The sequence below is a fragment of the Syngnathus scovelli genome, chromosome 7 (assembly GCF_024217435.2).
Source record: "Syngnathus scovelli strain Florida chromosome 7, RoL_Ssco_1.2, whole genome shotgun sequence".
In the NCBI taxonomy this organism is placed as follows: domain Eukaryota; kingdom Metazoa; phylum Chordata; class Actinopteri; order Syngnathiformes; family Syngnathidae; genus Syngnathus; species Syngnathus scovelli.
Genome location: NC_090853.1, coordinates 5,072,618 through 5,094,369, shown reverse-complemented (window position 1 = coordinate 5,094,369; position 21,752 = coordinate 5,072,618). Strand labels below are relative to the sequence as shown.

General features: G+C 42.8%; 4 protein-coding genes across 6 annotated transcripts in view; 1 reads left to right on the top strand and 3 right to left on the bottom strand.

Moving 5' to 3' along the window:
* The window catches only part of ppp2r1bb (protein phosphatase 2, regulatory subunit A, beta b), a 44,096-nt gene extending 42,141 nt beyond the window's left edge, over positions 1-1,955 (bottom strand). For both annotated transcript variants that reach the window (XM_068651468.1, XM_049726752.1), the window contains exons 1-5: positions 1,795-1,955; positions 881-971; positions 652-752; positions 336-568; positions 104-251 (exon numbers count right to left, since the gene is read on the bottom strand). In XM_068651468.1, coding sequence (XP_068507569.1) covers positions 104-251; positions 336-568; positions 652-752; positions 881-971; positions 1,795-1,872 — 651 coding nt within the window. In that variant the 5' untranslated portion in view covers positions 1,873-1,955. The remainder of the gene's footprint in view (positions 1-103; positions 252-335; positions 569-651; positions 753-880; positions 972-1,794) is intronic.
* Positions 1,956-2,260: 305 nt separating this feature from the next.
* On the top strand, positions 2,261-3,429 carry med29 (mediator complex subunit 29). The gene is made up of 4 exons (XM_049726757.1): positions 2,261-2,431; positions 2,517-2,575; positions 2,717-2,801; positions 2,867-3,429. The coding sequence occupies exons 1-4, from the start codon at positions 2,303-2,305 to the stop codon at positions 3,092-3,094; spliced, it is 501 nt and encodes a 166-aa protein (XP_049582714.1). The 5' UTR covers positions 2,261-2,302; the 3' UTR covers positions 3,095-3,429.
* mlf1 (myeloid leukemia factor 1) lies at positions 3,223-7,997 on the bottom strand. 2 transcript variants are annotated; one of them, XM_049726755.2, is made up of 8 exons: positions 7,814-7,997; positions 7,182-7,332; positions 6,316-6,402; positions 5,463-5,546; positions 5,255-5,383; positions 5,012-5,171; positions 4,798-4,936; positions 3,223-4,418 (listed from the first exon to the last, which is right to left on the bottom strand). In XM_049726755.2, exons 1-8 carry the CDS (start codon positions 7,858-7,860, stop codon positions 4,358-4,360), a joined length of 858 nt encoding a protein of 285 aa, XP_049582712.1. In that variant the 5' UTR covers positions 7,861-7,997; the 3' UTR covers positions 3,223-4,357. The 2 variants fall into 2 exon arrangements, with proteins under 2 accessions (XP_049582712.1, XP_049582713.1); XM_049726756.2 differs by lacking the exon at positions 6,316-6,402 and having other exon boundaries at positions 7,814-7,996.
* Positions 7,998-8,499: 502 nt separating this feature from the next.
* The window catches only part of rsrc1 (arginine/serine-rich coiled-coil 1), a 68,500-nt gene continuing 55,247 nt past the window's right edge, over positions 8,500-21,752 (bottom strand). Inside the window, exons 7-10 of the mRNA XM_049726754.1 lie at positions 21,678-21,749; positions 10,619-10,725; positions 9,506-9,610; positions 8,500-8,769 (exon numbers count right to left, since the gene is read on the bottom strand). Coding sequence (XP_049582711.1) covers positions 8,677-8,769; positions 9,506-9,610; positions 10,619-10,725; positions 21,678-21,749 — 377 coding nt within the window. The 3' untranslated portion in view covers positions 8,500-8,676. The remainder of the gene's footprint in view (positions 8,770-9,505; positions 9,611-10,618; positions 10,726-21,677; positions 21,750-21,752) is intronic.

The window sequence follows — 21,752 nt, the reverse complement described above, 5'->3', positions numbered from 1 at the left end:
TGATTACTTGGCAACACTTTTAAAAGCTAAACATTGAGTGAGATGCATCAGCAATGTGAAGTTTGTAATTCCTCTTCATCTATTGTTTTGTTTTGTAACCAACCTGCTCGTCGGAGGCCAGAGCCGTGAAGAGGGAGATGATGTCGCTTCGAACATAATCCAACTCTAACACTCGGGCAAACTCGCCCAATTTTGAAGCAGCGGCGCGACGGACCATGGGAGTGTCATCCGAACACAAGGTGCGGAAATGCCTAAAAGTAACCGCACACAAATTTTCTTATGCATCACCTTGGAATATAAATATTAGCAGCTTGTGGAAGAACTTCTCAACTTACTGGCGAATCTCTGCCTTGACCGTGCTGGAGACGCGCGGATAACAGACACTGAAGAGCCCGCAGGCTGAGGTACGAGAGGTGAACCAGTCACCGCAAGACAGACGTTTGACCAAGGGCTCAAAATGGACCTCCAGGTCTACCGGAGAATGCTCCTGGGAGATCTTGCGCAGGGACTCTACTGCTTTGTCACGCACCACAGTCTCCTCCACTGTGGCTAGGCTTTCCAGAGGAGGCTGCCAGTCCGGGGGAAAGAAGGTTAGTGGTAAACCACATATTGGCAGAAATTGATAGATTATATAAAAGGCATGAGACGTACCAGGAGACAGTGGACGTATTCGGGGCCTCCCACCAACATGGTAAAATTACCAAGCTGCTCAGCCAGAGCCAAAAGCACCTCATCTTCATCGTAGATGGTGTCTGCCACAGAAAGAAGTCAGCGGTTCAACCAAAGGTAAATATTCTTGACAGCGTGTGACACCATTGTTAAAACATTACCATTAAGTCATAATGTGCTTTAATTGGCACCATTGAGTTAAATTGCTTACCTGTGAGGAAAGGAAGCAGTTCAGTACGAGTCCGCTCCACACCGAGAGCCAGTGCAATAGTGGACAGCTTCTTGATGCTGTTCAGTCGCAACTGTTGAGTAATGGAAAAATAATTAGTGACAGGGAAGTATGTTGATGCCAGATTCGCGTTTGTCAGCCGACACCAACAGGAATTTTTTTACGAGAACTATTACCTGAAAAGGGCAGGACCCATATGTGGGCCAATATCATTGTAAACTCAGAACATATACTCTTCAAAATAGAGTTTGTGATTTTTTTTTTCAAAAAGCATACCAAAGACAATATTGTGTATAACATTTAGTAAAAACAGTAAAGGACATTTTAAATGGGGTGTTTACGCTTCGCGGCAGGTCTGATCTAAAAAATTCCTCGCATATCGTGGGTTGACTGACTGGATTTAAAAAATCTATCAGTCCTGTTGCTATCGTGTTATAAACCCGCTGGCGCTGACTAACACCAAGCAGAGATGAAAACCAAAACAATTCAACTTAAAGTGTACGAGTTTAGAATATGATAGAAAAACAAGAGGATCGCGCTGAAAACGAAAGGCTCCTGTCAAAACCATCGATACGGCAAGACGTCAGCGACTAGCCCGATGACTAGAGGCTAAGGCCTCCGGTTCCATCAAGTAACAGCCGAAGAACAACCAGTAGTGAATAGTACACATATTATTGGCGCATACTGTCAGCATTAACCACACTTACTATGACAAAAGAGCGCTAAACTAGTCAAGGGTGCGCCCCTTTTGACAAAGCCGAATAGGCCCCGCTAACTATCTACGCTAGTTAGCAATGCTAGCCAGATAGCAACCGGCGATGAAAATGTCACACAAGCAGACTCAAGGTTCCAGGGGATTATTAACTTCAAGGTAAAAAGAAGCTTTTGTTACCCACCTGAACATCTTCATTCCGCAGTTCATCAATAAGAACGGCGATAGGGTAGAGAGAATCGTCTCCATCGGCTCCTGCCATTTTGGATTGTACGGCGACAAAACGAATGGCGCTGCTGTGGCCGACTACGGGGTTTCCGGCCCACTTATAAAAGGGAGTCGATTCGCCTCCACGGACGATTGTTGTTATAAATTCAAATCGATGACGTTCTAAAGCACGTTGACAAATAAGCAACGGGCACACTGTGTTTAGAACGCAAATAAAGCTGTCTCTGAGTAAATATAATCACGTCATTATAAAAATTCCAACTGTGTCAAACTAGATAATTGAGAGGATCCATACACCAGGTTATTTTTAACTGGTCTGGATTTATTCATATATGTTTATAAATCTTTTTTGTTTTGGCTGCTCTCATTAAAAATGTTACAATTATAAATAGAAACAATATATATCTGGGTCAACCGGAAATGTTTATTGTGTTTCCGGTGTCAGTGTGGCGAGCCATGTCAAGATGGCGTCTCAACAACAAGCAGCTTCTCTCCAGCAGCAACAGCAGCAACAGCAGTTGAGTCAACAACAAGACGTCGACCCGGTGCATCGATTTAAAATGCTCATCCCGCAGTTGAAAGAAAGTCTTCAGGTAATAAAATCGAGAAGCTTATTGTAGGATGCCCCCTCAAGCGGCGCGTCATGAAGTTGAGTGATGCTTTGTGTTGATCTCACAGAACCTAATGAAGATCGCGTCGCTCAACTTGACCCACAACACAATCATCGATAACGGAGTGTACGAACCCCCGCCCACCACTTTTTATTTTAGTTTATAAAATCATACATAATTATACATTCAAAGATAAAGTACATTTAGGATGATGGCATAATCAGATGCTATTAAATTCTTCCCATAATGTTGTTTCTTGTGCTTTAGTACAAGCAACGACACTGCTGTTCAGCGCTTTGACAAAAGCTTGGAGGAGTTCTACGCGCTTTGTGATCAGCTGGAGCTGTGTTTGGTGAGACTTCAAGACTTTCACATAGATGTGCCACCATCTTCTAAGCTGTATCTTGCCCTCCGCAGAGGCTGGCGTACGAATGCCTCTCGCAGAGCATCGACAGCGCCAAACATTCTCCCAACTTGGTTCCCACCGCCACCAAACCTGACACGGTGCAGACGGAGTCCATGTCCTACGCCCAGTACCTTGGCATGATCAAGTCCCAGATCTCGTGTGCCAAGGACATCCATAACGCTCTGCTGGAGTGTTCCAAAAAGATCGCAGGAATGGGTCAGCCTCCAGGAATTATGTAGATCTGGCTTGGACTTCTTTTCTCAAATGTCATTTATTTTTGGATTTCTTGCTGTTTTTTTTGTACCACCTCCGACAGAGGAGTGATGCTTTGGGTCAAACGTGGTTCTACAAGATTGTAAACAAAACCTCACATCCTGAAATTTAATTTCAAGCTGATGGCAATTACACTTTATCAAACAAGTATTCTGACGTTGTGTTCCATTATGGCCAGCAGGGGGTGCCAGATGTGCACTTATCTACCGTTGTACAGTATTTGACTACTAAAACATTTGGACGAGTGTGTTGAAATCATGATGTAAATCTGCAGTGATCAATAAACCTACACATTTATCAGGTTTTGGGATCAGTGTAGTTTGATGAAATTGTGTCGTTTTTATGATTTTGACAAATGCCTGGTCTCATTTTAAATATTAAACTGCATTTCAAAAGGCATCTAAATAGTAGCAGTCGTTTTGCTTGTGGGGCTTCAATAAGCATTGTAATGTTTCGAATCAAATGCTTGGAAGTCCAAAATAGCTGTAGACACATTATGATATAGACATTTTTATTTTTTGACACTAATTGTATATTTAAAATATACAAGAGTTGCAAATGGCATTACAGAGCTCAGATGAAAAATGAAACAGTACAAAAAAGGGAAAGAAATTACTCTTTGTACAAAGTGGACACAAAACATTTCAGCTACTCGACAAGATACGTTCAAGCTATTTTAAGTGCATTTGTGGCTCCTAAGTCAGTCAACTCAAGTTTTTACGGCCTTTCGCATTCATCCCATCAACTAATCAGTCAACAGCTAATGTCTCGTGAGCTAAGAGTGAAAAACATTTGCTAAAAAAACACAAATTATTCTTTGCTCTTCTTAAAAACAAAAACACTGTCTTGTCTGATAAAACTGCCCCTATTATAAGTTCAGGTGTCGCAGAGCTGCCACTTACTGTACATCTCTCACCTATCACTTTGGAGACCACCGATTGGTCCACTCGTTCAGAATCCAGCTCACTAAATTCACCGTTATTCTGTCAACGGCAACGCGTCATTTCCTGACTTCCTCAACCTTTGTGCCACTGCGACCAAAGCTGGAAATGTGACAATTGAAAATAAGGAGATGGGAGCAGAAGCAGCAGCTTAACGTTCACGTTGCCAAGCATATCAAAATGTTTCAATTTATGGGTCGGCTCTATCCAATGAAGTCACGAGGATAATGCCATCATTCGTGTATGTGTGAGTGTATCGTGAGAGCGCTTGCGGAGCTGTTGATGATTTTACTGCTTTGGCGAGTTGGAAGCTTTCAGGATGCTTTTACTTTTGGCCTTGGGTTGTTCACTGGGGAAGACAACAAAGCATATAAGTTATTTTTTGCCAAGGAAATTTAATATATGCCTGCGAGTAAGTAGTTTGAAGGTTTAAATTACGTTAATGCTAGTTTTGGATGCCTGTCTATAGAGTTTTGCACTGAGTGCTAGCATTAAGCTAGCAGATTTGCAGAAAAGAGAACAAAATGGTGTTTGGTTTTGTCCTTTTCTTTCTTTTTAAAAAAAATACTTTTTACTAAAACTTTTATGTTTTAAGTACTAGTACTGCAACAATTTAACAATGGTAGGTAAAACTTTTTGTTTGAACGACTCTTGAAAAAAAAAAAAAAAAACATATTTGGTCTTACTAATCATTGCATTACTGCTAACGCGTGCTAGTCATTACTAACCTGCGGCTTGGCTCGGGACCAGCTAGACTTGCCTGCTGACCTCTGCGATGTCGGGACGGCTCAAGCTGAGCCATGGAGCCAGACGGCCTGAACTTAGAAAACTCCTTCTGCCACTCCTCGTCAAAGGACTGCGCTTCAGCTAAGAGAGAAGAGTCAGGACAAGAAGGTCAGGACAAAGCAAATGAATGGAATGTGATAAAAGTCATCAACCCACATTCATCTAAATTCTGGAAGTCCTGTAGGAACTCCTTATCTCCTGTTTTCTTGTTCCTTTTCTTCTCAACGACGTGCCCTCTGTCTTTTATATGGTGTCCAATGGCCATCTTCTCCAGGCCGCTTTCAGAGTCTCTCACGGCTTTCACAGTCTCCTTCACCTGCACAAGCATATTAAAAATGAGAAACTGAAAACAGTTGGGTTTCCCCATCCTCCATGAGATCCCTCAGTAGATCCACTTACACCTCCCGGGGCCTGGCGTGTCGACGACGAAGCCTGGAAGACCTTTGGGGGTTCGTTTCCAACCTTGGAATACGTCATGACTGACGAGGAGCTGAACAAGTGAGCATTGGGGTCTATGGACATGTTCTCCTGACACGCAAGCAAAAAAAAAAAAAAAAATTGGCTTGCAAATGTGCAAAGAGAAAACAGTTCTTGGTGTTTAACTCACAAAGTTTCTAAACATCCCATCCATGCTGCTCCTCACGTTGGTCATCATGCTGTCGAACATGTTGAAAGGGTTTGCGGCCATGTCCTGCTCCAACACACAAGATAGAATAGTCACAGCGGCTGGACGCTTATGCTCGGACGCCACCTCCTCTCAGTGCGCTATACGTATAAATATATCAAATTATGAAGCCTTGAGTGGCGAGGATATCTTTCTCAAGAACAAAAACTGCCCGTGTTAGCATCTCGGCCTCTATCGGTATGCACGGAGGGGCTACAATCGGCATCAGGGGGTGTTGAATGACTTGTGTTCCATGTGTAATTGGGTCGCATTGACAGAGATTAGCGCGGGCTTTGACACTGAAACTGAGATTCATTCTGGGAAAGCTACGCAGGGGTGGCTGAGTCCAAGGCTGCTCCGCTCGCTCAGCTCTTTCCCAAAAGGTCAAGCTGATGTAAATAAAACACTCCTGGTCACTGTCGGGGCTGGCCAATTTTATTCGACGTTGGCCTCTATGGACAAATAAATGCCACTTCCATTTGGGACCTGATTATATTTAGATCTGACTTGCCTTTGAGTAGAAGCGAGATAAGAACCTGTTGTTAAGAGGGCCAATGCTTCGCTACGTTAGCTCCATGAAAGGTAAACGGACAGAACTTGTTTTCCCGCTGGGAAGCTAATGTGTTGAATTCTTGATTATAGAAAAAAAAAGTTTGGTTGTTTGTCAAACCAGCAGAATTTCATATTTTGATGTGACTATCCTCAATTTCCTCTTACTGAATTGCCAATTGTACATTTTCAGCGATTTTAAATTTTTAAGTTTTATTGTATTGAGGTGGCACTTTGTCTGCCTTACATTTCTGAAGTTGGGAGTTCGACTCAATTGGCTTCCTCCTTCCTGTGGGGAGTTTGAATTTTCTCCTCTGGCTTTTCTCCGGGTACTCTGGCAATATTTAAAAACATGCATGTTATTGAAGACTTTATATTGCTCTTAGGTGTAAACAGATGTCAGTCCACTATCACTACTGACATTTAACAAATTTTGCCAAGTTGCCACACATGCACCCCAAAAAGGATCAAATCAAGTGTTTGGTGAACTGCTACTTAGTCACGGAGGTCATTAGTGCAGGACGCTAGCTCGACTTAATAGCAGCAAGCTGCAGTAATTGAGAGGCATCAAGTTGCTGCCTATTGAGGCCAAGCTTGTGATGAAAGTCATTATCAAGGATAAATATACAGACCTCAATGACATGGAAGGATTAAACCGGTTTCGCATGCTTGGCCTGATTCGAGGAAAGGTTAACGGGTATGTTTTTTACTGAGTGGCGTTGTTCAATTTAGTTTGTCACAGTAAAGCAATTATTAGAAATTAAATGATGGTACAAGACTGCAATCAGTTAATCGGTAAATAATCACCAATTGAAAATGTAAAGGTGGTTGGTCTTCATTCGCCGGCCACTTTTGAGAGGTCCCACTGTACTTGCCAGTAAAACAATGGCCTATTAATAGTGCTGCTATGGGTGACAGATATAACGGTTGGAGAGGTCAAGGGTGTTGACCTTCTTTGAAACCAGACACCAACATGGCCTCATGCCCGCCGTGTGCGAGTGTTGCTCCACTTAATCCTCTATAGTTTGCTTGCTCAAGAAACTCAACTAATGAGGCAAGCAGGCGTGGATTAGTTAGTTGAACTGTTGGTATATGACACAGTCATTTTCTCACCCTATGTTCGCCTCTTAGTGCCGGGGTCTCCTCCGCTTCATGGCTGCCGGTTCTGCCATCCATGATGCTCTGCATGCAGTGTCCGCCAAATGGCTCAGAGAAACTTCGCATTATCTGGCGTGCATTTTCCTGGTGTGCTCGGAATGGGTCTCTGCAAAGGAGATGTCGATTAAGAATGTTGCTTAAAACATTTCCAATTTCAAAAGTGTTGATTCTGGAGTCTTCGATTCCATTTCCATTAGGTCCTGTGGAAGCTTGGAGATTGAAATTTCCAACGTCTAAACTGTGATAGTGTAACACTTTGGAGAAATAAGAGTGTTTGTTTTAGGCTGGCAATCTTCAAAGCAGTATTTTAGAATAAAAAACGTCATAAATTTGACCTTGAAATAAAGAAGAGGGTACCCCCACCAACACTCCGAACTGAAAGCTCTAAACTTCTGCGCGTCACACACACGCACGAATTCGTTGTAGGAACTTTTTCGTGCATTGTAATCCACAATTTTTACATTTAAAAAAGAAATGCAATTTTATATTTATAATAGCCTGACAATAAATGAAAGCCTTTCTTTAGCCCCTTTTGACACTATTAAAAAAAAAAAAAGCGAGCTAAAATTTGAGGCCAAAATACTTACGAGAAGAAGGGGTCATCGTTAAAGTCCCCGAACCTGCTTCTGAACATCTCGATGAAAAATGTGTAAACTAAAGGAAAACTGAGAAATAATACAATAAAATGCTTAAAGAAACATAAATGTCCTTCTGCGCGTCACAGGTGGAGAGAAGTGCTCGACAATAAGTATAGTAATGTCCCCCACGGGGGAGGAGTCAGGTGATTTAGGATCGAGGGCATCTTACCACGTGACGCGTTCCCGTCCTCCGATTGGCTGATCAACGCGACTTCGCTCCACGAGGTTTGTTGTCTTTGAGGGTTGCCATGACGATGGCGCTCTCGAAGCTTCTGATTAAAAGTCCTAAAACTCACGCTCTTTCATGCACGTCAACGTGTAGTAACTATGACACAGTAACTTACACTTTCTTACAAAAAGACATTGACCATTCACAGCAGCGTGTGAGGATCAAATAACTTTGTATTTGTATTTAGGACTTCATTACCACACTGGCTATTTGGAGGCGATGGCGGGGTGACAGTGTCCCACGCTGGGTATAGACTTACCATCTGGAGCGCTCCATAAATAGGCCTGGCTCTTATTCTCTACACAGTCTTAAATTGTTACTCATAATTAAAATTCAGCAGTAAAAGTTAGTCAACAGCATCGAGTAGAGTCAACCGAGGTCACACATTAAATAAGAAAACAATATATAGCTTTCAATCAGTACTTTTTATTGAAGTTGTTTACAAAGGAGAATACACGCAGCATATTCTACAATGAAAACCAAGAAGATAAATTGTTTTGCTACCATTAAATGTGACCTACAAACTGTACAACTCTGCCACAACAATATAAATTTTTGGGACGGCTCTCCTGGCGTTCTCAGGTTAGGATACGGGACTTCCCATGAGCCTCTCCTGGCGAAGTGAAATAAGCCTGTTGAGCCACAACTCCTCAGCCTTCTCCTTGTCCATGAACAACTGTGTGAAACAGATTTCACAAAGAGCTCATTTAAAATGTTCCTCATGCACTGATGATGACAGTATAATTTTCTTGTTTTCAATTATTATTTCAGTCTTCGGAATGAAGGACACTATCATTTTTATTCCTCAACCCAACCAGTCCGATGGCTGCCCCATATTGAGTCTTCAGTCTCCATTAAGAAGTATCACCATGAAACAAGGATTTGTGTGTTGTGTGTGTGTGTGTCATACAGATTGGAGAACAATCCTTCACTTTGAATCTGACACTGCTTTCCTAGATTGTTATTTCGTTCGACACTGGTGAGATCTTGTCTGTCGGCCCCGCGCTAGTGTCGTAGGGCTAATGTGTGTGTGTCTGTGATGACACGATGCGGACTGGTCTAATGACTCATCTGTTCTAATTGGGATCGGAGCTGAGGCCGGGGCCCGCCTGGGGCATATTGATACCATACATCAGCCTGTCGCCGGGTCTTGTATGTGTGTGTGTGCATATAATGTGCGTGTGCGTATGGGGGTTATCTGCATATGTCAGGTCATAACTTCGTTTGCCTGCTGGAGATAGATGAGTGGGAAGCCCTGGGGAGCATTAGTGCAGTTGAAAGTTTTCCTTCTCGTTTGTCATCATTGCCTTGCAGAGGAGGAGGTGATGGAAGGAGGATATGCAGCTCACACGCACACACACACATGCATGCTAAGGAGTGTGTTGTGAGGGGTTGTCACGGCGACCACTTACAGCGGGATGGGCCAAAGTGTCGGTGTCGTTATAGACGATGGACAGGGGGAAACTGAGGTCCACGTAGTCTGTCTTGTCCGACTCCTGCTTCACCACGGGCTCAGTCTGACAAGAAAAAATGGGTGAGGGAACAAGTAAATCAAACCCACTTCGCAAAAGTACACAAATATGCATTCAGATTCAATTAAATTATGATATGGTTCAGAAAATTGCTTTACATGGTGACAAAAGGTGCCCAAACTTAAGATGTAATGAATAAAAGTTCCACTGATATGACTAATAAATAAACAGCTTGGACTAATTCCAATAAGTAAAAACTGCCTGTTGTTATGCAGCGACTTCATAGAGGAACTTTTTTTTATCAGCAGACTGCGTGTAGTAGTATAATGTACAGGACACCTGGAAGGCGTCATTGAATGAGGCCTACATTTGTCCACTAGATGGCAGTGCAAGTCTGTAGCATGCATGAAGCTCCAAGATTAATGACAATACAAAAGGCGACAAGATCGCCCAAACGGAAGCTTAATCAAAAAAGCAAAGACAATACTGACTTTTGACTGAGCATTATTCTTTTTTAAATGTTTGTTTTGATGTCATTTTTTTTCATTGACCGTAGCTTTTAAACTGGTGGCTACTCGCTGATTAATACTAGAGGTCAGTTGATCTGTAATTTTATGAAAACAGACTTTGCCCACATATGATCGTTTTTAGCAGATGAAAACTATCCATTAAACATGACTTTGAGAAATTATATTAATGTAGGTGCAAAACAGTACATGATGGCAATTTAAAGTATACTTCCAATTTAAGTGATCTATACTCGGTTGTCATTGGACAGCGACATCAAGCTCCCTGGTGGAGGTCAACGTTATTGTGGGTCTCGACCTTGGCCGGCGTCCTCTGAGCAGACACGAGGTCACTGTCACATGTTCCTGCTTGTCTTCTCAAAAGAGCTCAGACAAATCAAATCTTTGGAACATTTCAATAATGACTTATGTGTTTTGGGTGACAGATGCAGGACGCACCAGTTTGTCTGAATGGGGACGTTTGATTTGTTGCAAGGGAATTGAATGAGGGAGCAAAAAAAAAAAAAAAAAAAGCGCCGCACTGCACCTTGACGTCGTCCCGGGATGATTTGAAAGCCTGCGGAACAAAAGAGTCGTCCTCGATGGCCTCGATGTCCTTTATCCTTCGCACTTGCTCCTCCAGAGAAGCTCCCTCTGGAAAAAAAAGAGGAGGTGCGTGAAGAAAAAGGCCAAACGGCAACGTTGGATGATTCCACCTGATTGCATGTGATCTGTCTGCAAAATGCTCCCTGACGCGTAATGTGACGTATGGGATGTTATTTCAATCTTTAAGGGGGCGCCCCACCAAGGGCACGTAGCGGCCCCCCCTTGTAAGAAGGCAAATAAATGCTAACAAGATGAGAGTAAATTACACTGGGAATAATGCATTGTAAAATAATCACAAATATGAACACAAACTGCTGCGATGGAATTTCATTAGGGAGACAAAATGGGATTAGATTTCAGAGCGTTTTGGTGGATCACAGACTATTGCTGATGCCGTTTGTCCAATCACGCGCAGGGACAGGAAAGGGCTTCCAGTAAATGACGGCTGCATATAAACACGTCAGGACTGCGCATAATCACACAAGTGCAGCTTTTGCAAGCGTAGGAGGAATTACCAAAAAGGAAAGTTTGCCATTTTCGACTATGAACACTGGCGCTATTGTGCGGCTGTCAATCTTGAAACTGATCGGTCAATATTCATCCCTCGCTCCCGCGTCTATCCATCCTCCGCTGTACTCGCCCATTTCCCCATCTGTCAATCTTTCACGCGTGTTACTATTTGGGTGGTGTCGTCAAAATAAGCACTTGTTAGTTAAATCAAGTACGCCCACACAAGCACAAAGAGGGGGGTCGTTTTGATAACTACAAAACACGCTGGAAAACTTTAACTGTGTGTAGGGGGAAAAAATTATGAAGTTTGTCACAAAAAACACACAAGATTTTTGACAACCTTTCCATTAACGTGGAAATTTTATCCATTTGGACATTGGTGTCAAGCTCAAGGCCCGGGGGCCAGATACGGCCCGCCACATCATTTTATGTGGCCCGCAAAGAAAAATTGTGCATCGACTTTGTTGTACAAATTGCAATTTTTTTTGTTACCATTCATTTTTTTAAAAATATTTGAAGTTTTTATTAGTCTCTGATTTCAGAACTAGTCGATTTGGCCCGCGACAAAAACGAGTTCGACGCCCCTGAATTAGACCTCAAATTTTATTTTTGCCTAACACATTATGGGTGGATAAAATGACTCTCACATGCTGTTTGACAGATGTCAGCAACCAAGATATGAATTTCACGAGGAAAATCACACATAATGGACTTGAGAGCGCGGTCCGGCGAGCTTGAAGGCGGACCGGAAAAATCAATAGTGGAGCCGGCCGGGGGTGAGCGCACTTGGCAGCCCGGCGAGGTCAAACTTGATATTTAATATTGACACGTTATCTGACAAATGAATTTAACTGTCAGCGCATTAGGGCTGCTTTGTGTGTGACAGCGATGAGAGGAAATTGAGAAGGAGCGAGATCTTGTGTGTCGGATTGTTTAAAAGACATTACAAAGGGATCCGGTGCATGAAACGACGGGAACAAATCATTCCAAATGTAATTGATTTAAAGTTCAACCAGTGGTAGTAAAAGTGAACGAGTGCGAGAAGACGCTCGGCCGTGAGTCGACAAGTAAAAGCGGGAGTCATTAGTGAGATTAGTCGGACAGACAACCACGTTGACGTGGGGATCAATACGCTATTGTTCGTTCTAAATAGCTGTTTGTCCACCTCATTGATTAAGAGCACAAGAGCAGCAGAGAAAATCAAACAAGCCAATGGCAGCTTGATCCAGAAGCTGTCACATTCAAAGCCTGGAATTAAAAATGGCAGTGTGTCGCCACAAGAGGGAGCTGTTCAACAGCACACGACAGACGCTCATCGCTTGACTTTGCAGCCCGGTGTCTGACAGGGTGGACATTTTTAGTTAACGTGTTTTTTTGTTTTGTTTTTTTTTTAATGAGCAATTAGCAACACGATTCAGCTAGCAAGCTAACTGTGTACTGTTCAACAACGTTTGAATATATTGTGAAATGAATAGTTGACATTTGCGCATTCGTTTCTTTTTAATATGCAGGAATGTTGCATGGGCTCTCATTAGATTGTATATTTTAATTTGATGACTGCCGGTCGTTTGGCAGAGATGAAAATTTCGGAACATAAATGTCTATTTTTACGAGTCGCTAACCCGCACGCGTGCATAGAAACACATGCTCACGCAGCAAAATCCCAGGTTTCAATTAAGTGTCTCCCTGTGCAGCTGTAAAGATGTAATTCACCGCTCGATTTAGAAGCCTCTCAGTGGAGATTTTTTTTTCGGTGCTAATTGATAGAAATTAAGCCATTAATCAAGCCACTAGCCATCACTCAGCCCAGGGAAGATGAATACAAACTTTCATAATAAGCACCTTCCTCATTTTAGCCCTCATTAGCATTAATTTTTAATGTAATTATGCTATTCTTTTACAGTGAGCTCATAAATTACAGCTCTTTTGTTGCTGGCTGGCCTTGTAAAATCCAAAGTAATGCTTTGTAGTCTTGATCTTTAAGGCAATTACTGCCTTCTTTACTCTTTTATCTCTCTGCATTTCCAATAACCTGCTCTCTAATGATTTATCTCTGCCGTTCCCCCTCCTTCTCCTTTTTTTCTCGTTCTCTCTCTCTTGCTACACCAGCGGCCAACTGCCCCGCTGCCACCTCCAAGACCCCCCCCCATACGCCCACATGCTCCCCATCTCGGAGTCCACATTCACGAGGCACCGATACGTGACGACTAATTGTTTACTATTTCCTTTAGTTGTTTTCTAGCTCGCGTTACATTAGCAAATATGACGCCTGGGCAATTTTGCTTAAGAGCCCGCCGTTCTTGCTCTCTCAACCGGTCTCCCGTGGGTTTTACCTGTAGGCGAGCGGGCTGCTGTTTGTGGGTTAAGCTTAGCGCGGTGATTTGCCGGGAGGCGGAATAGAGGTGCTTTACTCCATGAGGAGCGCCTTGGACGTGGCAATAATGTCTGCAGGCTCATTCTGAACTCCTAAACAACAGGCTGCTCCAATTCACATTTTAATACATGACTAGAAACAACAATGCTAACCGTATCACATCCTGTCTATACAAAATAACACATTTAAGAAGCATAACAATTCCGTATCTCGAAAGCTTCCTCCAATTATTCGCTGCCAAAAAGAAACCAAACCGTCTGTTCAGAACTTCAAGAAGCATCGAGTCGGAAGCGCACAGACCCAAGTTGATTCATTAAAAAGGTGTCCGGTGCGGGCCTTGCTAGGCTAATACTTTTAGAGTGTATTGATTACGGAGAAGCTGACAGCTCCTGATGTTCAAGCCCCTGCAAATGCATCAAGTGGCTAATGAGCAGCTATTAGGGCCATCGATTTGCTGATTTCAATTGATAGCCGGCGGGCCAAAGCTGCATGTCGATATTTGCGTAGCTGATAGCAGCAGCTTCAGGCATTGACGGGAACAGAAACAACGTCAGAGAGAGAAGTTAGAAATGGGAAAGAAGGAGGGTGGAGATTATCAAGAACGCTCTACTGAATGAATAAGTCAAAATTCACTGTCACTATCAAGTTTCTTTAAAATCAAAATCCTCTAATTTGGCATGGAACAAGAAAAAATTACAATTAAATATTTTTGCTAGTAAACATCTGCTCTACGCTTGAGCCCAATTGTTGATGACAATGCACAAATGGTCAAAAAGTGTCACACAAAATCCTGGATGGTCTTCCTCGAAATTTAGCTGGTGCCTCAAAATTTTGGATTAGCGCTACCCAGTGGCCGTAAGCATTATTTGACCTTGAGAAGCTTATGCGATATATTGATGCAATATTTTACATGCTATCTATTTGGCATCAGGAAATGAAATGTAGCTGATCACTGGATGTCACACACACAAACACACACACACACCCTTGTGATAGTGATCTCCCACTCTCCAGTCAATAAAAAAGACGGAATGATGAATTAAAGAGGCAAACAAGCTTCTAATGACAGGATGACACGGCAATCACGCGCGGCCGTGCTTACGCTATCTCCTTCCACATCGTGCTCGACTCGCCGCTTCCGTCACTCGCTGTCAAGTCGCCGCTTCTGTCTTTTTTGACTACATTACAGTCACAGAGGTGAGAGGGCACACATACAATATAATCGGCAATTTCTTCCCGTCGGACTTATTGTGCTAAGTGGCAGCGTGGGATGGATAACAGAAACCAGGTGCGCTTGAGTGCCAGAGACGATTTCCAGCGCCTGGCCAGCATCAACGACTCACATTAATTGTTGATGCTTTCACAGACCCCGGTGGTGAGATCTTAAAGCTCACTTTTTCTATCAGCAGAAAATCCGTGATTACATTTCTATTTTACCTTTTGCATTAGAATACAGTTTGTCAACGTGAGGCGGATTATAACACTTAGGGTGACGGCGCAGCTCCTTTATTCGGCACAGTGTCATTTTAGGGCAATGAGAATATCAAGTCTTGCCCTTTAGCAGAAATAACAAGCAGTTGAAGGGATGAGCCTGACAATTAACTCGGCTGTCGTCCTATGTGTGTGTGTACATGCAAGAAGTGCAGAGGTCGCCGGTATTTTGATCCCTGGTCAGCATCTTTTTTTTTTTTTTTATGAACAAGTGTATCAGCCAAGAAACACCAAGCAGCTAATTACTTAATTGCGGAAAGCTCTTCAAAATGAAAATGATGTAATCCGAATCCAGGAAACGAGCTCAGTTTACTAGCAAACATGCGTACGTGACAGTCTTCTTGACATGTAGCCATCGAGCAACTCGCTCACGGTCTAATTGATTCTCTCTTTCATTGGACTGCTTGACAGGGTGTGTGTGTGTGTGTGTGTGTGTGTGGTCTGCTACAAAATATATGAGGAAAGGTCACGGCCGAGTACGTGTGTTTCTCAGTAACAATTAATTAGGAAAATGCCCCCAGCCCTCCTCTTTTGACCTCCTTTGTAGACTAATAACCTTCTTACTGTTATATTTGTCCTTTTTTTGTAAATCGTTTGCATATAAATAAAATATTAATATTTTAAACGATAATGAGACACTACTAATTATAAAAAATATATAATTAAATGTTTTCCGCTGGTCATGGGCACTGTCGCCGAGAAATGCACAATCACTTCTATGTGACGGCTGATGTGTACCCTGCAGGGAGTTGGAAGGGCTAGGCTGGGTCAGCGCCACCCAGGAGGATGACGCCATTTTGACCTGCAACGCTCTGCGGGTGTGTCTAACTGCTGCAGTCTGGCCACCCGCTTAGACCGCACCGAGCGCCGCTGCCGTGCGCGTGTGTGAGATCATGTCCAGACGTACGCTTGTTCCGCTTTGACACACAAGGGAGGGGGAAGGGAGTTTTCCACTTGTAGAGAAGTCAGATCCTTCTTCAGAAGGTCCACTCGACAAATAATTTGAAGTTGGCTAAAGCTTTTAAATAGAATGCTAACGTTGCTCGTAGCCCAAAAAAAAGTCGGGCTGATCAAGTGGTATCGGTGTCGTAGTATCGAGGGATAATCGCACCGGATAATCTTACTTTTGTTGATCCCGAAGAGAGGAATGATTTGGCCCAATTATTAGTATGTGTAGGAAATACACAACTGTCCAAAATGTCTTGGCTAAAAAAAAATTAAGATTCACGGTCGAATCGTCAGCCTGATTAATTCAACAATTATCAGTGCTTGTCAGTCATCAAAAGTTTGCTGAATATACATTGTGCTACTGGTAACGGGTTAATTGATAAGGGTGACCTGGGAAACGATTACCAATCACAGAAGGTTAAAAGAGGGCTGTCAATCACGCCAAACCTGAATAAGCGCGGGACAAGGACTTGAGGAAATCAATTACAAATAACTTCAGTGTGTGTGTGTGTGTGTGTGTGTGTGTGTAGTCACACTTAAAGTCATCCCTAAATACAAAAAATAAACATTTTTGGAGGATAGACTTAAATATCCCCCGCGTGACCATGATGCTGGTCTCATTTTAAAATATTTCCACACACTTGAGGCCCCCCTGTGTCGTTCACACAAAACCGCGTGATCGGCAATCAATCAACTTCAAGCTTTAGTTATCATTGCGCAAAGCTGAAGTTGACACACCGACTCGTTTGTTCGAGCGCTGTTGTGTATGTGTGTGTCTGAGTCGCACATAGGTACACAAGGTCACATGGGGTGAGTGGCTGGGATTGGGTTCTCGCTCACATGGCTAGCAGTCACTGGCTCATATACACCGTCGACATCTATGAGGGAATATAATGAGATGGGATGGGAGGGGTTAGAAAGAAACTTGCATTAATGAAAAGGAAGGGGTGGGGGTCGGGGGGGATCAATAAAGGCGTAATTGCTTGGTTTATCCCCTTGTAATGAAACAAATTGAGAGGAGACGGAAGGTAAAGAGAAAGCTGGCACCCCAATGGTATTATTTTGTATTTAGTTTTTGTATTTTTTTGGGGGGGGGCTGACTTTGGGCTTGAGTTGGGGAGGGGAGAAGGGGGGAAAAGGTCTTCTCGTGATAATTAAATCTTCTCACACTGATTTTCTGCCAAATTTATTTCCCCGGGGAGCATAACTGTGATTCAATGCTTAGCAGCCTTGCATAACTAATGGTCTCGGTGTGGGGTGGGGGGGGTGGGGGGGGACGAGGGGGGTGCACACCTGAATGAATAGGGAGGAGAGAGGAGCAAATAAAGGCAGCCTGTGGCACTTTTCATCTCCAATCAATCATTATCCCGGCAAGGCACAAATCGAAAGGATGGTTTTATGCACGTTGCGAGCGGACTGTTTTAAAATGGTTCTTTGAAGCAAAAGTGTAATTAATTGCCGGTCTGCTCTCCTCTTTTTTTTTTTTTTTTTTTTTTAAATGGCTCCTGCAGTGCATTGTGGGCCCAAAAAAAAAAAAAAAAGCGAGCTTTAATTCCTGGAACAAATAGAGGTGGTGAAGTGTGGGCTCAATGTTGGTCTGACTGTTGCTGGCATGATTGTGTTGAACACAATAACACAACAAATAAGGCCATTCATCACAAGTAAGGACGGGAGACGGGGCTCACGTCGCCGATCGTTAGCAAATCAATACAAACGGGATTTTCTTACAGCAAAATCACTGAGGGGGGATCTGTGCAGTCATAATTCATGTGCGGATCACATATTACCACAATGACATCTTTCAGTGCCGTATGTTATTGTTAATGTGATGAGATGGTGGACAGTTGAGAAAAAAAAAACGTGTTTACTAGCGGTTGAATTTGGTCACTTGTCCTTCGGCGTGCCACGCGCTGGCCTCGGTAATTAAAACATTTAAAGCGCAGCCAGCTCCCCCCCTCCGCCCCGCCCACCCCCTCGCTCACCGGGTGTGATATGGGGGTCACGCGCCTGTAGATTCTAATTTGCGCCCCATTTGTATTCATGACAGGCACGTGCTAAATATTTAACAGCAGCCCGGCAGGAGTTTGTATTGTTCGGCTTTGCGGGGTCAAATAATTTGATTTCAAGGCAGATTACATTAAGCATCAATGTCCAAGCGGGCACTCTCACTTGCCTCTCATTTCCTGTCTTTTATTGCGGCTCAAAACGAAGGCTTTGGATCACACAACAGCATCTTATCCAAGGGATTACTTATTACTTTCAATTAGAAAAGGCATCGCGTCGTTTATTATAAAACACGCAAACCGGCCGGAGCTGGATGCGAACGGAAATTTTAGAGTGACAAATTGATTCGTGTTTGTCCGCTTGAGGAAACGATTTATCCAGCCGACCATTTTTGAAAGAGCTTGCCAACATAATATTTGGTGTTGTGTATTAGGAAGGAGAAAAAAAAAAAACCTAGTTTGAGACATTTTCTCTTGCTGGACTCAAAAACGTTAGATGAGAAAATTGGGTCAGGCGAGTTTTCAGTTGTGTCAAACCGAAACGCATTAAGCCTGTGATTGGCTGGCGACCAGTCAGCAGGAACAGGAACACTCAATAGAAAACAAATGGATGGTTATTTATATATAAAAAGTGATCAAATGAATACTTTGAGACAGTTAATATGCTCACCAAATAAGACATCACCCGATTCACGACGATTTTCACGCCATAGTTGCCGACCACATGTACGCTTTGAGTCTAGTTCTTCCAAATTGGACAAATGGCGACCCAAAAGAGTGAGAAGTGATTGACAACAGAGCTAGTTAGACAGCGACGAGGCCTTAATGGTTGCTGGGTCGAGCGAGTGGCTACAGCTGAATATTTAATGGCCATATAATTCCTCAACACACACGCATACGCAGACAAGGACACACCCACCCCGTGACCTGTCCTACACACAAAGTAATTAGGGAAACAGTCCTTTCGTTTAGCTGCCCAAAGAGCAAACGGTAGGTATAGATTCCCCTAATGATGTGGGTTAAAGAGCTATTATACGTCTCATTAAAATATATGATCTCCCAATCTGCTGCTAGTTTGAGGTAACGGGCAGAGAGCGGCACGCGGGGGGCTAAAACATCATCCTTGTTAGGCCCGGTGTCACATAACATATCGACAGAGATCCACTATTCGACTGCACAAATAAAACACGCTTAGTAATTAAAAAAATGAATAAAAAAAATCCAACAAAAATACTAAATACTTTTATTTTTTTATTTGTATTTTATACTTGTATAGATTTATTAATCATATATATATTTTCATTTATTTTTTATTTTGTGGCTCAAAACAAAATACCTCCTGCACAGCTGCAACTTAGATGAGAACTTTGTAGATTGTGCGGGCGTACCTAATGATGTGGCCCGTCGATTGCCCCCGAAAGCTTGGCTACCTTCATAACTGCTCGTCGTTAAAACAGTTTGCACAACAACAAAAAGCGCACCGCGATTGCGCCGCGCTGATGTCAAGTGCGCCTTGTGGGCACGCCAAGTGCAATCTCTTGACTTGAAGGCATGCGGCTAACAAAGGCAACCATCCTCCCCTTCTCATTCTCAGCGCCTTTCATTTCGCACGTTTCCTTTTTCAAGCGCTAGCATCATCTGGCTGCCCTTAACCAGCGAGGCAAACATTTCTTTTAAGTGGAGACTACTTTGTTAACTGATGGCCACGGGGCCATTTATTGATCCCTTTTCTTTCTCTCACAAAAGCCCTGATGATAACCCCCCCCCTCCCTCCCATCATCTCCTCGCAGCAATGATAGCACGCACATCACAGCGCTGACATGAATCAGATCCGGGTGGTTTCGATTAGCGCTACGCTAACGCGGACCCGCTGCCAGTCTCGAATCTATTTATGAAACGAGGCGTGTAGGAGGTAGCGTTCCAAGCTCTTCCCCTTCCACTCTTAAAAGGTTCCCTCGTTTCGCTCGACTTTAGCGGCGGTTCAAGTGTAAACTTTTCTCGCCGAGTTGACCTCGGAGAGACCCTGCGGGGAATGCGGAGACCCCTGGTGATCTGTTGCTAAACTGCAAGAGTGGCCCACCTCTTCCATCTCGCTGGTGCTGGGAGGAAGGGCAGCGGAGGATACGGTTGGCTGATCGCTACTTGGGTTTGTGTCTAGCAGTGAGTGAGAAGGCCACAGGGAAAGTTCACATCTCCGGAAGGAAGTTAGCCCTTATCACACGGCCTTCTTGGTACATCCGAGAAATATTAGGCAGCACGGGTTAAAGGACAAACTATGTTTTGTAGTTTGATGAAAGTCGAGTCAAAGTCGATTGATCGCCGACCACAGTGATAATGATGAGCGATAGTTGCTAGTTCCACGTATCTCAATGTACCAGCATAGAAATAAATATGAAAACAAAAAAAAATTATAAAAATGCAACTCACCATTAGACTATATTAGTTGTATGATTATAGAACATGGGGTATTTTTTTTTTGCACAAAGTCTTAATTTGTAATATCATTAATCTGATAGCATAACTAACACATCATTATATAAAATATAGCAACATGCTTGTTACAAATGGTGTATCTAAAAAAAAAAAAGAAAAGGAGGCCCGATTTAATTTTTAGCTGTTCTGTCCCTCGGCTGTCATTACCGGCAGGAGCCAAACGAGGCAGCAGAGAGAAGGCGAGACAAAAAGTTTTCGATGTTGATGACACTCAGCTAATGTTATCGTAAGGGTGGGATAGAGAAAAGGAGACAAACAACAACAGGGTGTAAAAGAATAGGAGGACGAGGAGAGAAGAATACATAGTAACCAGAGCTGGGGACCAAAGCAAGAGTGCAAGGCTAATTACTTTCTGATGGCTGCACTTTCATTCAGCCAAAAAGGCCAGCTAACTTTAAAGGTCACATTGCCATTCCTCCTCCATGGAAGCACACACAAAATACACAAAGCTACAAGAGTGAGTCCAGGGATAGAAAAAAAAAAAAAAGAAAATAAAAGAACACCCACACTAGAACAAATTATTCTGCTGCTAAACACACACACAGACAGACACATTCTCATTTATATGGTGCCCTGGTCAGAACAAGGACCAGCCTCATTATTCTATCGCAGGACTTTTATTATCACCAGCATATCCAGTGGAAATGACTCTTGGCTTTATTTGAATGTCTATCGGGACGTGTGTGTGTGTGTGAGTCAGCGCACGCCTGTGTGTGTATATACGATATCTCCGGCCATTGGGGAGCTTCATGCCGGCAGCAAAATCTGGCTGTAGTGTAAAGTATGTATATTTCCTTTGCATTTAATGCAAATGAAGTAAGTCCAAAAATAAACAGACATATGTACGTTCATTATGGTCGATGGTGTGTAAAAAGTAAACAGACAAGAGCAATTGATAAGAAACTTTAACACTCATTGAAGTTATGAGCAGTAAAAGAAAATGTCAACAATAATCTTAATAATGAAATGAATTAGTATGAAATATATATATATATATCTTCATCATCATTATTTATAAAAAAATACAATGTAACGAATTGAACCATTTGACATTTTTGCTTGAGTTCAATTAACATATTTTTTGTAGGATTTGGGTCATTGATGTTTCAAATCAATCAAACTTAAATCTATATGTTTTTTTTTTTATAAATGTATGCTGAACATGCTCACACAACACTCACCTATATCCAGCTTTTTTCGGATCTCCTGCTCTTGCCTGGCTATTTTGGCCTTAAGAACTTCATCTGTTTTGGCTA

What these genes read in the sequence shown, in the direction of transcription:
- mlf1 (XM_049726755.2), bottom strand. Translation starts at nt 7,860, where the DNA reads ATGTTCAGAAGCAGGTTCGGGGACTTTAACGATGACCCCTTCTTCTC. An exon ending in AACGATGACCCCTTCTTCTC is followed by an intron (nt 7,333 to 7,813) that starts GTAAGTATTTTG and finishes TCTCCTTTGCAG; the next exon opens with AGACCCATTCCGAGCACACC. An exon ending in CACTAAGAGGCGAACATAGG is followed by an intron (nt 6,403 to 7,181) that starts GTGAGAAAATGA and finishes AAATATTGCCAG; the next exon opens with AGTACCCGGAGAAAAGCCAG.
- med29 (XM_049726757.1), top strand. Translation starts at nt 2,303, where the DNA reads ATGGCGTCTCAACAACAAGCAGCTTCTCTCCAGCAGCAACAGCAGCAA. An exon ending in ACAATCATCGATAACGGAGT is followed by an intron (nt 2,576 to 2,716) that starts GTACGAACCCCC and finishes CTTGTGCTTTAG; the next exon opens with TACAAGCAACGACACTGCTG. An exon ending in ATCAGCTGGAGCTGTGTTTG is followed by an intron (nt 2,802 to 2,866) that starts GTGAGACTTCAA and finishes TGCCCTCCGCAG; the next exon opens with AGGCTGGCGTACGAATGCCT.